This window comes from Apostichopus japonicus, chromosome 1 (genome assembly GCF_037975245.1).
Source record: "Apostichopus japonicus isolate 1M-3 chromosome 1, ASM3797524v1, whole genome shotgun sequence".
Taxonomy (NCBI): domain Eukaryota; kingdom Metazoa; phylum Echinodermata; class Holothuroidea; order Aspidochirotida; family Stichopodidae; genus Apostichopus; species Apostichopus japonicus.
The window spans coordinates 2,155,273-2,169,561 of NC_092561.1; the positions used below are offsets into that span (position 1 = coordinate 2,155,273).

General features: G+C 37.8%; 1 protein-coding gene across 2 annotated transcripts in view; it reads right to left on the reverse strand.

The window, feature by feature from the left end:
• Positions 1 to 8,003, reverse strand: part of LOC139977958 (uncharacterized) — a 52,428-nt gene extending 44,425 nt beyond the window's left edge. The window contains exons 1-4 of one of the 2 annotated variants that reach the window (XM_071987871.1): positions 7,884 to 7,988; positions 7,503 to 7,665; positions 3,718 to 3,811; positions 408 to 505 (exon numbers count right to left, since the gene is read on the reverse strand). In XM_071987871.1, the coding sequence (XP_071843972.1) occupies positions 408 to 505; positions 3,718 to 3,811; positions 7,503 to 7,594 (284 nt within the window). In that variant the 5' untranslated portion in view covers positions 7,595 to 7,665; positions 7,884 to 7,988. Of the gene's footprint in view, positions 1 to 407; positions 506 to 3,717; positions 3,812 to 7,502 lie in introns of both variants that reach the window. The other variant, XM_071987800.1, reaches the window with a different exon arrangement.
• Positions 8,004 to 14,289: the final 6,286 nt, after the last annotated feature.

The window sequence follows — 14,289 nt, forward strand, 5'->3', positions numbered from 1 at the left end:
TAACAAAAATGAGTTGATATAGTTCCCCAGAAAAAGATAGAAATGAAAATTTATCCAGTGATAAGTTTTTGACATCAGGCATAATGTTCCCAAAATTTGTAGAATTTGAAAAGGAAGCAATTCCAATCACGAAGATGTGGGATTCAATCGCACAAGTAAGCTACCTGCTTCCCACATAGGATTTTGTATCGAAGAGAGCACCTCTTAGAGAGATCGTTCAAGATACACCGTACTTCTTTCCTGTATGAAGATGCTCGGATTTAATTCCAAATCAGACACGGCTGGGATGAACCTCTCCCCCGCCCCCCCCCTTCCCCTCAGCCATCCCCAGTATTCCAACAATCAGGTATGTATAAACTGAGTAAAAATAACACCAGAATATAATGAAACAAAACGACGAGACTTACTTGATATAAGACAGGCGTAAGGCATTAGCAGCATGACTACAATTCCTAGGCAACTCAAAAAGCTCTAGTAGGTCATCCCACTGTCCATTATCTGTGATCTATCGAGAAACGAGAAATGAAAATGGAACGGGGTTATAAAACAACGATAGAATAACAAATTTGCAGTCACAGTGATAAAGTAAGTACATGTGTTCATTGCAAAACTGAACACAATTTAAGCACTCATTATTACAGACATGATGAGATCATCACAGCCAGACATAACTTCAACACACAATACTTTCCACCTGCATACGAAAAGCTGACAAGTATGTATTTTATTTTTAATGTACTGGTAACCCTTTTTTGTGTGTGTAAAAGTCTGCTAGAAACCTATAGTAAGAGCATAATTACAGCACACTAAGGTAAACAAATCCAAATATTTAATAGAACCTCAACTTCTTTGGAAATTTTTGATGAGCGACTGTTAAAAACCTTGTTCGTTCTACACAATAAGTTACAATGATGTACTTTGAGAATCTTAACACTCCAAAAGCATCAAACCAAATTTAGCCAAAAGGTTCTTTGTATACTAACAGACCGGTATGTAATTATATCCACCGCATGCACAAGGCAGACAATGACCCAGTTTTATACATATATCATATTTTTGAAGTACTCATGAACAATGAATAGAGGTAAATGGACAAGGGGAAAATTGCAGGAAACTCTCCCAAACAAGTATGCAAGCCCGCTTCCTGTGAAAGGAAATCGAAAGCATCCAAACATATGCACAAAACTTATATATATATTAGAAAGACTATCCTTAATGGTTGATGCTTTATGTTTACATTTCAAAATTGTTCAAATATCTGGTTATAAACAAGATCTTAAATGGAACAACAATAACTTACTATACATAGATCTATCAGGAAACACTGACCACAAGAGGACAAGAATGAAAAGGGGGAGGAATATATGACAAGTAGTGAGTCCAAATCACACTCCGTTCACGGGTGTCAAGTGCTCAAATTTGCAGGCTGGAGGAAGGGGTCTCCCAGTCTGGGAGAAGGAGAAAGGTGGTTTCCCTCTCCCGATAATTGGTCTAATTTTCAATAGTGGTAAACTCTTGTTAATTCTTTCCAATCTTTTCTGTTGAATTTCTTTTGTTTGTATCACTAAAAGAAAATCTGCCTCGGTGGGCACAAGTAGTGAGAAAGCTGTCACTGGCAGGCTGATGTTCTGTAAAATGAGTTGGGGGATTTTTGTTTTGTTTTTTGTGACAACCCATTGTCCAGACATAAACTGCTAACGCCTTCCGGTAGTGTACCTTTAGGGTATGTACTGTATTGTAGAGTGCATGGTAGACTGTATGGTAGAGTGTACAGTATGGTAGAGTGTATGGTAGTCTGTATGGTAGAGTGTATGGTAGACTGTATTGCAGACTGTATGGTAGACTGTATGATAGACTGTATGGTAGACTGAATTGTAGACTGTATGGTAGACTGTATGGTAGTCTGTATGGTAGACTGTATGGTAGACTGTATGGTAGACTATGGTTTACTGTATTGTAGTCTGTATTGTAGACTGTATGGTAGACTGAATGGTAGAGTGTATGGTAGTCTGTAGGGTAGTCTGTATGGTTGACTGTATGGTAGAGTATATGGTAGACTGTATGATAGACTGTATGGTAGACTGAATTGTAGACTGTATGGTAGACTGTATGGTAGTCTGTATGGTAGACTGTATGGTAGACTGTATGGTAGACTATGGTTTACTGTATTGTAGTCTGTATTGTAGACTGTATGGTAGACTGAATGGTAGAGTGTATGGTAGTCTGTAGGGTAGTCTGTATGGTTGACTGTATGGTAGAGTATATGGTAGACTGTATGATAGACTGTATGTTAGAGTGTATGATAGTCTGTAGGGTAGTCTGTATGGTTGACTGTATGGTAGAGTATATGGTAGACTGTATGATAGACTGTATGGTAGAGTATATATGGTAGATTGTATGGTAGAGTGTATGGTAGAGTGTATGGTAGACTGTATGGTAGTCAAGGTGGGTATCTCATTTTTACTAGCTAATCTATTTGACGCTTGACCCACAGAGCAATTTTGCTCAAATCAAATTACTTCACTATTAATACAGTATCATGTGCTGTCCCTGCAGCGTACAACCTGGTGGCAAACTCAGTAATGAACTAGCCAGAACCCAGTGCCAAGAACACCTCTCTGAATACTAGGATGACATAACAATGAACTAACTTACAAATATAGGCTAAACATTGTGAGAAAACATAGAGACTTAGAAATGCAGTTCAAAAGCAAAACCAGAAAATAACAGTTAATAATATAGACCTGTGTAACAATGGACACCATCAAAACGGTCTTATGGCACGTTCTATGACGCGATAACTTTAATTGCAATAATCACAACCTTTCTTAACCCCACAAATAATCAACTTGTAAATTGCCTCGTAGTTATACTATTCATTGAGAAAAAAATGGGTAAAAAAGGCAGACTGTGCAAAGTTCATGCTTTTGTTAACCTTGTCGACTACTGTACGTACTGCAGTGACTCTAAACTACTATTATGACACACTGGCATGACATGTAATGTGTGTGTATGATTGATTCATTTTCAAAACCGTGCACAATTAATGCATAATAGGACGCACATGTTTAACCTAACATGTACACAAATTGCAAAATCAATAATACTGTACATATTTTTCAAGTGTTGTGGTGGTTAGATTCATTCTAACTGCACACACTCCAGTTGACCTGTAAGTACTCTTTAAAAGCTGTAAAGTAGGGCTTCTTCACATCATAAGTCAGAGACATTCAATTGAGAATCGGCTGAAAGCTACAGACTGTGTCTAATGCAACCAATATAGGACATTCATACACATATGTACAAAAAGCACATGTTTGCTCCAGGATTGTGGAAGCTGTGAAGCCCTGCCCGTGCAGTACCACCTGGGAGTGGGGATGGGGTGGGGGAGTTGGTTCCATGGATTTTAGAGAACAAACCATCGCTCTATAAGTATATATAGTAAATGAAAGATTGTTACAAACAACAAAGGGAAAGATAGGAAATGACAAAACCATGAAAGTATTTTCCATGAAAACGGACATCTGAAGTCTTCTCATCAAATACAGAAAAAAAGCGGAAAAAAAAACAAGCAAATATTTCCTGGTAAAATATAGTCTTTAAGCTTTGTACCCAACTTGTAGAGGTTCCTAGACATCATTCAATAAAAAAATTTTTCTAGTTGTAGCAAATAGCCAAAAAAACAAAAAATGACTTATCAATTTGTTGTAGACAAACCTTTTGAAGGCCTCCAAGACCAGTTACTTTCAAGTACAACAGGTACAAATCCAGTTCTTTGGCATCTACAGTTGGTTTTCGTCTGAAAGGAGACCTATCAGGAAGGAAACAACAGATCAATTTGAATGAAAAATCCCCAAAAACTCAATGGATAAATATGTATTCACACAATGATAACATTAATTACTAATCACTCCTCTCATTGCTACTGCACTGGTCTACCAAATGCTAACATTTTAGCACCCCTTCCGACCCACCTCATAGTCAACAACCACTTCCCCCCTCCATCCTAATTTTACCATTCATGTAGTATTTAGTACTTTAGCACATTTAGTGGAAACACACACATTTTGTATGCTAGAAACTTATGTTTAAAATGCCATAAGCCCCCAAAAAAAACAAAAAAAAAATTGTCTCTCTAAAGCATCAAAACACTGCGATGCCAACGTCTGTCTTGGTCTTTAACAGTCTTTTTCTTTCAAAAATTAGGGCTACTGTATGAACATGTTACAGCACCACTCTGGCATCGAAATAGGTAGGTCATATTTTAATCAACCTAATAAGAGAATGATACCTAGATACATTTCTTCTTCAATTTCCTTTTTATTAGTTACAGAAGGTACATGTACTGTATGTTTCCTTTCCTGCTCAGTTCTACTTTCATTAATTTCATATTATTTACAGACCTGTAAGGTATGATAAAAACACTCAAAAATAGTCTTTCCTGAAATTTACTGTGTTACATGGGTTTTAAGAAAACCAGATACATATCAATAGCACAGAATGTATTGTATCAAACAGCTTAATACAAGTATTTTTTCAATACATACAAATGTTTTGATGCAAAGTAACATGTAGACAAACATGTGAAGCCAACTGGAGCATGCCAGGCTTAAAGCAAAATTTCAATTATGCTTTGAATAATTGTCGGATATGCACTGCTGTACAAGTGCCCGGTAACTCTACATATAGCCAAAGATTTTCACCACTGGGAAGCAGGATATCTCTTGGTTGATGCTTAAAGTACAAGCACCATCTTGAAGAGAGTTGGATCTTGCACGGTTTGAGGCTACACTGTACAGTACCAACAGATATATGGATGATTCATTCCTGCAGCTTTATAATGTAGAAGGCAGAGCTCTTGCAAATAAAACAACAGCAACTACTTCACCTTTTTACCAATTTTTTACCAGATTTTTACAATCCAAGTGTACCTTGCCGATATAGCCATAATCATCGCTAAGTCACTGTACAGGTAGGTATTTGCACAGCTAAACCTTCAGTTTGTTTAATGAACAAGACACAAGGTACAAGGGGTGCTATCATAAACTGTAAATTGTGGTTAGCAAAGGTAATGTTGTCTACAAAATTGCATGAAGAATGTCTTAAATAATAATTTCTATTTCTGCAGTGTTACAGTATGCAATACTTAAATAAATTAACTGTTTTTCATGTTCAAAAGAAAAGTACTTTTTTCAGTTTCCTGCAGATTATCACTAAAACTGAAGTGTCGATTACCCTACCCGGCACTTAACCAGACATTTAATATGACAGGTGGACAACTTCAGGTCTGTATGTACAGCAAAAGGCTCAGTCAGGATAATATCCTGAGAGTGGAAGCAAATGTAGAACAGTTTTTTTTTTTTTTTAACACACTAACAATGGCAACAATACTACATAATTGATCTTACTCCACATGACCATAGATTTACAAAGTTCTTGGGAAATGTTAGTGTGTAAGACATGCCTGCAGGTTAGTTAAGTACTGTACTAGGTTAATGGGATAGGGAGGGAGGAGGGAGAGGAGGGGTGAAGGGGGAGGAGAGGGAGGAGGGGGTTAGGGGGAGCATAAGAAGGAGGAGGGGGAGGAGGAGGGGTGGAGGGGAAGGAGGCAAAAGCTGCTTTCACAGGTTGTCTAGAAACACATTGAACTATAGCACAGTTTGTTGTCAAACTAGATACATTAAATGTTCAATTGTAAGTTATGGCTGAATGATTTTACTCAGTTGGATTACTTGTGCCTGGATGATAGAAGCCTTACAAATAAGTTTTGCATGTGGTTTTCGAATGATGGAAATTAATTTGACGTTTTCCTCTATGACAAGATGGTTCCGGCTAGTTCATTACACATTAATTAGTGCTATAAACACATTAGTCATAGTGTCATGAATATCTTGAGAACTATCACCACACAGTCATGCACTGTAACAGTCTAAGCCCTGTAGCATATATGCCGACTCAACTCGACTGTTGTGACCTAGCTTTTGATAGTCGTGACTATCTGCTCACAACATTGCTTCTTGTTAACGACAGGAGTTAGTTTAGGTCACAAGCAAATTAATCACCCTGTGATTGGTTACATTTTTTTAAACTGTGCTACTGCGGTCTAGTTCTGTCATAGTTTCAAGCACACACATGGCCCGACTAACCAAGACTTTCCACACGTGTAACAATGTCTGAGTTGCGTCACGACCAGTCGACGAATCTAAATGTTGCTTGTAAATTATTATTAATTATAATTGTTAACTGAAAAGGCTTAATTTAACTACCAGCTGACTGTACCATATTAGAGACAAAGAGATGCAGTCTTTTGCTGACATTATGGACTTAGGCCTATGCCATATATAACATCTAACAGGAGGATGTAGCAAGCAGAAGATACACTTACGTTACTTGTTAGCAAACAGTCTGCTTAAATCACATTAAAGGAGATCCCTGACTGTTATTTCACTTTGACAGGTGACGCATTTAGTGGTCTAACAGAATGTAATGTCCAGGGTAATTAACATACATGTAGTGCTCTTTTGGAGCATGAAAATGTGTTTCTCTTTCATTGGGATATTGTCCAGGCCAAAGTAATAGCGGAGAACAGCATCATAAGGTGTCTGTTTAGGGTTAATATGCCTACTATTTATCAAGAAGACTACAAAGCCATTAACTTAGATGGCATTGTTAGGTAATTCTACCATCAAATATTCAACCGCACACCCTAAGTGATGTCCACCAAACAGTCTAATTTTACAACAAAATGGTAATGCAACAAATAAAAGAAATGGGGCACGCTGCATAACTTGCTTTGACTGGTTGATGTTTCTTAGAGAAATGGTGCACATAAGATTTAGGTTAGGCCTTGTCTAGGCCTACAGCTCAATTATCTTCAAAGGTATAGAACATTTTGGACAGCAATTAACAGATGAAATAATGTACAATTTTACTTCAACGTAAATCATTTTGATGTGCATTCCCATTAAAGACTGCTATGGCAGTCAAACTTCAAGACCCTTGTGCAGCATATTATGAGGTATTACTATTATTACCATAGCCAGTACAAATTCACAGCAGCAATATTCAATTAAACAGAATTTTAAATTTGTATTGGAAAGTTAACGATCAGAATAGTATGTTATAAAGCTGAGTAAGGCAGGCAACATCTGTGTTGCCTTCTGAATTTTGCAGTAAGGTACAAAATGGTCCATGATTTAAGCAGGCTAGGGATGCCTGGCCACAACCCTAGCACCACACTCTATCAGTGTCACAACCTAGCCATGATGTAGTTACAGTCCTACAGACATTTCAATGCATAACAACTACGGAGTTCAGCTAAGAGCACATCATATGCCTTCAATAGATTAATTAATTTACAGCAAAGCTAACCCTTATTGTGCACGAGGAAATGACGAGACCCATGTTAAACTAAGAGTCGAAGTGTAAACAAAGAATTACAACAATAACGCGAGAAATGTGGAGGCAAATTTAAATGAATGTTGATCATTACAAACACTGACCCTCTGGCTGCATGAAACTGCTGTAAACTTTGAAGAAAGCCCGACTTTTCCTGCTCGTAAACGAACGGATCTTTGTCCAGAAATTTGGCCATTTTGACCCCTTACTCCTCCGATAAGGATTTAAGAAACCGATGCTCCACAACTAGGTCATCTGTTAAATCACCTGGAGGTAAATTAGAGTTGAAAATTATGTTCAAAACGAAGTAATGTTTTAAGTCCGTACAGTCAGCAAGATTTGTTGCTCCATAAAGCCACAATACACTGAACCTTTCATGAACGCCTTTGCAAAATATGAGAATTCCGACAAAATTTTCATGCTCTTGAACCTCTCATATTTCCTTAAATTTCCCACGAATCACGAAAGAAGGGTTTTCGACGCACAGTGATATGGCGATAACCGGAATCTGATGATGATTGGTAATGAAACGAGCCCACACAAAACGAACGTGTGTGAGGAAAGAAGGAGAATGCGAAAGCCATGAACAAAAGGAGAAAGAAGGATCGTACACAGTACAGTGAACGTGCTGCGCTGAGCTAATGCGAGTACATAGATTACGAGAGGGTCTACTCGTATTGGTCAATGTATGTACACCCTCCCACAACAATGGCGGCCGCCTGTGTATGCAAATTATAGGCTGACGACACTGCTGTTTGAGCAGTCGTATCAGGCTTGGTTTTTTTTTTGGATCGCATGCTGGTCGGATATTGATGCTTCAGCCTTCAACATGCGATTCCCTTTACAATTACAGTGTGATTTAAGCGGGTTACGGAAATGATAGATATTTCGGCGGAATCATGGTGTTGTAAACGAGACTGAGTTATAATCTATTATTGAGGAATTTAATGTTTGATATGGAAGTATTAAAATGTAATCGACACTGCTTACGTAGAACGAAATGCTGGGTGTATATCGTATATAAATAGGCTGTAATCAGTCAATGTCAGTATGTGTGGTGTTGTCAAGTCCAGTCTAAATGTTGCTTTCTCAATGTAAACACTGTTTTGTATTGTCAAGTACAAACTAATGTGACTAACAAGGATGGTACGCAAAATTGAATTACATAGGATCTGTTTTGAAAGATTATTTCTTCGCAAATTTCTCTGCAAACGTGAGATTCGTCTCATCTGAAAGTTGATTGGTGTGTACGGTGATATAGTGCGAGGGTGCGTGCTGTGGGGAGGGGGAATATTGGGGTGGGAGGAACAGCTCAGGGCATCCTCTGAAATGAAATTTGTAGACTATAAGTTTGACATTTTAAGACAAGTGGTATTCAGCGGCCTTGCTACAAAGAACAAAATCGCAAACTACAGAAACTGATAGTTAAAGGTATGCTATATTCAGTTAGCCCAAAATATGCTAGATATTAAACTATGGTCACCTTTGGTCAAAATTCTTATGCTAGATATTGTTTTTATATGTTGCTGTTACTGTTTTGTTACTGTTTTTATTACAACCTTCGAGGAAATTTTCCTCTCTGGGACATTCAATCATCTTGTATGTTCCTTCAAAATGTCTAAGAACAATTTGGAGAGTAAAGACCTCCAGGAGAGTCCTTTCCATAAACTTCTAACAATTAAAGTGTGCAATAATTTAGGGCCTGTACTGACTTCCTTTAAGCTCGACCTGTTTAGATGAACATTTAGGACGAACATCAACCCTCTCCCCCTTTCAAATTTAATGATATGGAAATTCAGATATGGCAACACGTACACTCTATCGTCAGCCTATTTTCACAATGTGGCTCAGGTAGGTCAGAGACCTATCCCAGTACATTCTCCTTGCTTCTCACGTGCGCTAAGAGGGGCGCACCAATTAAGTTGAAAACCCATGGAGTATAATTAACGGACATGGTTAATTGTAGCGTACGCTTTGCGATTTACGCGAGAACCGTAGCGCGGCCCTCGAGCCAGCCCACCTGTGCATGGTAACGTACCATGCAGTTCAAACAGGATTGTGTTGATTGCAAGCTGCAACTTTCACTTGAGTATGGTTACCTATACAGTGCTGTTTGTCACCAATTGTTTAGAAAAACTAATATACCGATTCAGTTCTGGACAGGAGAGACGGGGGGTGGGAGACGGAAGGGGGGGGCGGAGAAAATGTTCACATGCTTACTACATAACTGGTAGACCAACTTCTTGAATTCCAATATATAGCCAAATATAGCGATGTACTACTTTACTGGGTCCCACACAACCGTATACAGGCCCTGTCATGGTAGCCGTCAGCATGAACAGACCTTGCTGTACTTTTTAACGTTGTTCACTTTTATAAAGAAAATCGCAACTTTCTATATATCTGGGTACAACGGAATTAAAATTTTCACTTACTTCAGACGACTGATTCATGCAACCAAATAATGTCTTAATATCCATTCCAGAGCCGATCAGAAGAAGAAGAAAAAAAAGGAAACACGGAAAAATGATGGCTGTATCATTGCCATGGTTACCGGCAATTCCATACCACAGCGTGTAGCAGGTAACTGACCCAACATTTCCCCACACACATGAACATCTGTGATGTGCGATAAAGGAATATCGCCACAGATATTCACGTTATATTGTACACCAGAGCAACCATATTCTGAATAAATCTTCAAATATTTTGATGGAAAGCGAAACCGCAAAGGAATGTCAAAAACCATAACATAATTTATTAATATACAGTACTGGTAGTGCGAGGCATCGTATGATATTGTCTTTCATAACTCACGCCAGCTATAGTGAAATACAGCTGACGAAAATCAAGATTTTACAGACACCCGGAATTTTCAACCAATATACCACACTACCCAGTGTGGTGTCAGTTACACACTTATATATAGGAACCAGACATTCTACCGCAACTTGTAGGGTGCAGAGAAATGGTGTGAGTCTTTGTTTATGGGATCGGGGGGGGGGGGCGGGCGGAGTAAATAGAAGGCACATTGCATACGACATTTGTTGTATGTACCTCTGCATAGACGTGTTATATATATGTGTTCCGCTATATGGGCAGTATGAGCAGTCTGGGGAAGGGATGGATGAGAGTGTGGTAAATTGGAAGTAGAACGAAAGCCAGGAGACACAAAGTCATCCCTCAGCCCCTCCCCTAACAATACGCCCTCCATACCCGTCCCCCGAAGTTGGAGGGGTTGGCATAGCCCCGTTATTGTTCACTCGTGTTTCTACTTGTAACTCACTTCCCAATGCTGGAATTCATTAACAAGTAAAATATCCTTCAATCCATGAAAACTCTTTTCTAACGGTAGTTTTCATCACGAAGAAAGAAATCTATACGAAACATGTTACCATAAGTAATTTAAATTAAAACAAAAAATGTCATTGCTGTTATAATTGTTGTATAAATAATCAAACCACCGTGTGTTTCTTATTTCGTTAGGTCACGTGTTCAACAACTAAAACAAAATACCAAAGAAACAAAGAAAAACAAATAGATTATGAGAAGTACAGTTTTGTGTTAATCCAGTTGGATTATAATGCTATACGGTATTCCGGTATATCGTACTATTGCATACTGAACTGCACCACTACATGTGTCCTATATGGTTCACTTTCACATACTTTAGACAAGTTTAATCTACCATATCGCTGGACTAAAACTGTGTTGTTTCTTTCTAATTCCAAACTATCCCATAATCCATCATACTGCCTTTTATATGACCCCCATGGTAATCACATTGATCACTGTAAATCAGCACCATATACACTACGGCAACAGTATGATGCACCGTACTATTGCATATACATGCAGTCTGTATCAGCTGTATTACAGTTACCAATGTCTCGAAACATCTTCATTAAAATTGTCAGTGTTCAATAAAATGAAACGTTTGCAGAACTCAGTCATTCTATACGGACCGACAACCTTCAAGAGATACCATATAATTCCACACATATCATCACATATAACATAATAAGGCCCGGGACCGTAACATGAAGAACTGCTGACTGTACAACTTTCACGCGGTTAGCAATGATGGTTAACAATGTTTTGAACTCCCATCTCATAGCATCGTGTGCCGCTGTAGATTAATCAGAGAATTGCTTCAACTCACCGAGAAACCAACAGTCTATAGTAATTCTATTTTTAATACCAACGCGCGTCGCCGTTAATCCGAAAATCCCCGTCACATTAGGGGAAGCCCCCATTATTACCCGGTCACTGATTGGTCAGTAAACTGTTCTTTTGCAACGCACGGTACCCAATCAAATCGCACGAAGCTTTTGCATCGGTAATCAGTACACAAGAGTGCGACCTGAGAGAGACTAAAATGTTTTGCGGTTGTACCCATGCAACAACATTGTGTGTAGTAGTGCTTCTAGATATTTTGATGTACACCATATACTTTTCACAATCGGCTTCTGTACACTCACTCACTGTTACCGTGCTTGAGACTGCCTCTCTCACCATACATTGCTATCCATGCACGACAAGCGTTATACTACGCGCATTGTAATTAATTGCTAACTTCACTCACGGTTAAGTTCAGCTTGCTTATTAGGAATATAACGTGCATACAAGAGGTATGTTCTTTCTTTATAGTATGTACAAGTGATGTTGCCAAGCATTCATTTAAAAAAATATAAAAACCATGCTATATGTATATATGTATTTTCTGTCGTGTCAGGTCACTAAGAAAAAAGATTAAAAATGGTGTCATGTAACACTGATATATTTTCCATATGTCATCGATTTTTCTTATGTGTTAAAAACTCGTGAGGTGTCCTGTAAAATGTTTGCTGTTATTGCGTATAATACATAGCACAACTGTTGTTATGAAGCATCACTACGAAATCACAGCCACACTTTTTCCTAACCGTTGCACGGTAATACTGCACTGAATTGTGAGTAGCAAAACGTATAACTGATACGTACAATATACAACAACACCCCTCCCCTCTCCTCTCCTCTCCTCCGAAGCTTAGGGTTGGGTTGCAAAGACGGTGGGGTGGGGGGGGGGGAGTGAGTTAATTATATATATAATGGCGATTGGTGGATGTTGTTAATTGGCGAGGTTATATAAATTGGGTAATTAATATTTTTAACATTTAGTATTCTCAATGCATTTAGTTTCTTCTTTGACCTTGTTATACCTATCCTCAGTGTGTCATACGACATTGATGTATAAATATTGCTGACTTTATATCCTATTCTAGTTATCTGCACCATTCAGCACCATATATGTTTAATGAATAACAGATTTTAACTTTATCTTTAATATATATTCTTCACAGCCGGTTGCTTTAAATATTGTCAAGGTCTTTCTTCCCTCAATCTTTGATACGTTCGTTAATCAAAATAATCATTTTCACAGTCATTTTACTAGACAATCCGTCATCATTCATAATTCATTGATGATTATTCCCGTAGAGAATTGAATAGAAAATCATTTAAGAATCTATGGTGCTCTATTGTGGAATTCACTTAAGCCTACTATTAAAGAAATCATTTCCGTGAAAAAGTTTTGTAAAGCATAATGAAGGCGTTAGTTTATTTGAGATTTAGGTTGGGTTCAAGTACTCTTATCTTCGTTAAAGATTAGATTATATTTACCATATACATATAATTTGCTTTCTTTTCTTTCTTTTTTCTTCTTTTTTTCCCCTCTTTCTCCCTCCTCTCTTTCTCTCCCTATCCTTTTTTTTTTCTTTGGTTGATCTGCATGTTTTGTAAAAGTTTTGCTTTTTATTCAGATTCTTCACAATTTTCTTATACGTAATTATTTGTCGATAAGAAACTTGGAATTGTATTATGAAATGTGAAATGAACGAATTGAAACAAAACGAATTCCTGAATCGATGCTATTCCTGAAATTATATATCCATGATCAACTATATCATTCAGATCTCGCTCCAGCCTCAGCTTGCTCGCGAACTATATACCAAGACAAGAAAATGACGACTTTCGTGCTCAGAATTTTATTCATTTAACATATTAAATTTGGATTGGACGCCTCCTTTTGTAAGCTATGCACGATCCGGAAGTGACGTTAATAAAAACAGAATGCCCAGGACGACTTGATATTTGGCTACATTTGTTTTATACATTGTTTTGCAAAGCTTTCAACAGCACTATACTGTATAGTAACCACTGAGCGTTATGTGAGTGACCTTGTCTAAAAGACGTACACTGCCAATCGCTAATCGTCATTTCCAAAATCCGTTTTTTTCTCAAAGATGCAAATTTCTTATTTCATATCATCATAACAAAAGGCATTCGGGTCTTTAATCAAAACTAAATAGATTTTTATAAACTATCTATTCTTCTCCGTCTTATATATAATTACTGAAACTGAATCGTGTATTAATTCATTGTTCTTTAAATGATCTTCATGCATCTTCAAAATGATTTTTGAATGGGAAATTTCTCCCCATCTTTAAATTCTGGCGATATTGGTGCCAAACACCAACAAAAAATGCAAAAAAATGGAATCATGTATCATTAGTCTGTTTTCGTTCGACTTTTCGAATGGGAATCTTTAATGAGACACATGCGTTATTCAAGTGCATTGCGTGAAATGCACAAAAGTGTACATGAAATGTCCAAATTCCACAAAATGTATTTTAGTTTTGTCGACATTTTGTCGGCATAATAGTAAAAGTTTACATTTCATCAAAAGTCCGCCGGAGTCTCAACGAACGTCCATCTTCCTCTATGCTTTCATATTCCAATATATGTCCTCATTCCACGACATGTCCACAGTCCTCAAGTGCACAATATAATGTCCACAATTTTTGCTAAACGTCCCCATTCCAACAAATGCCGCATATATTCCACGAAGCG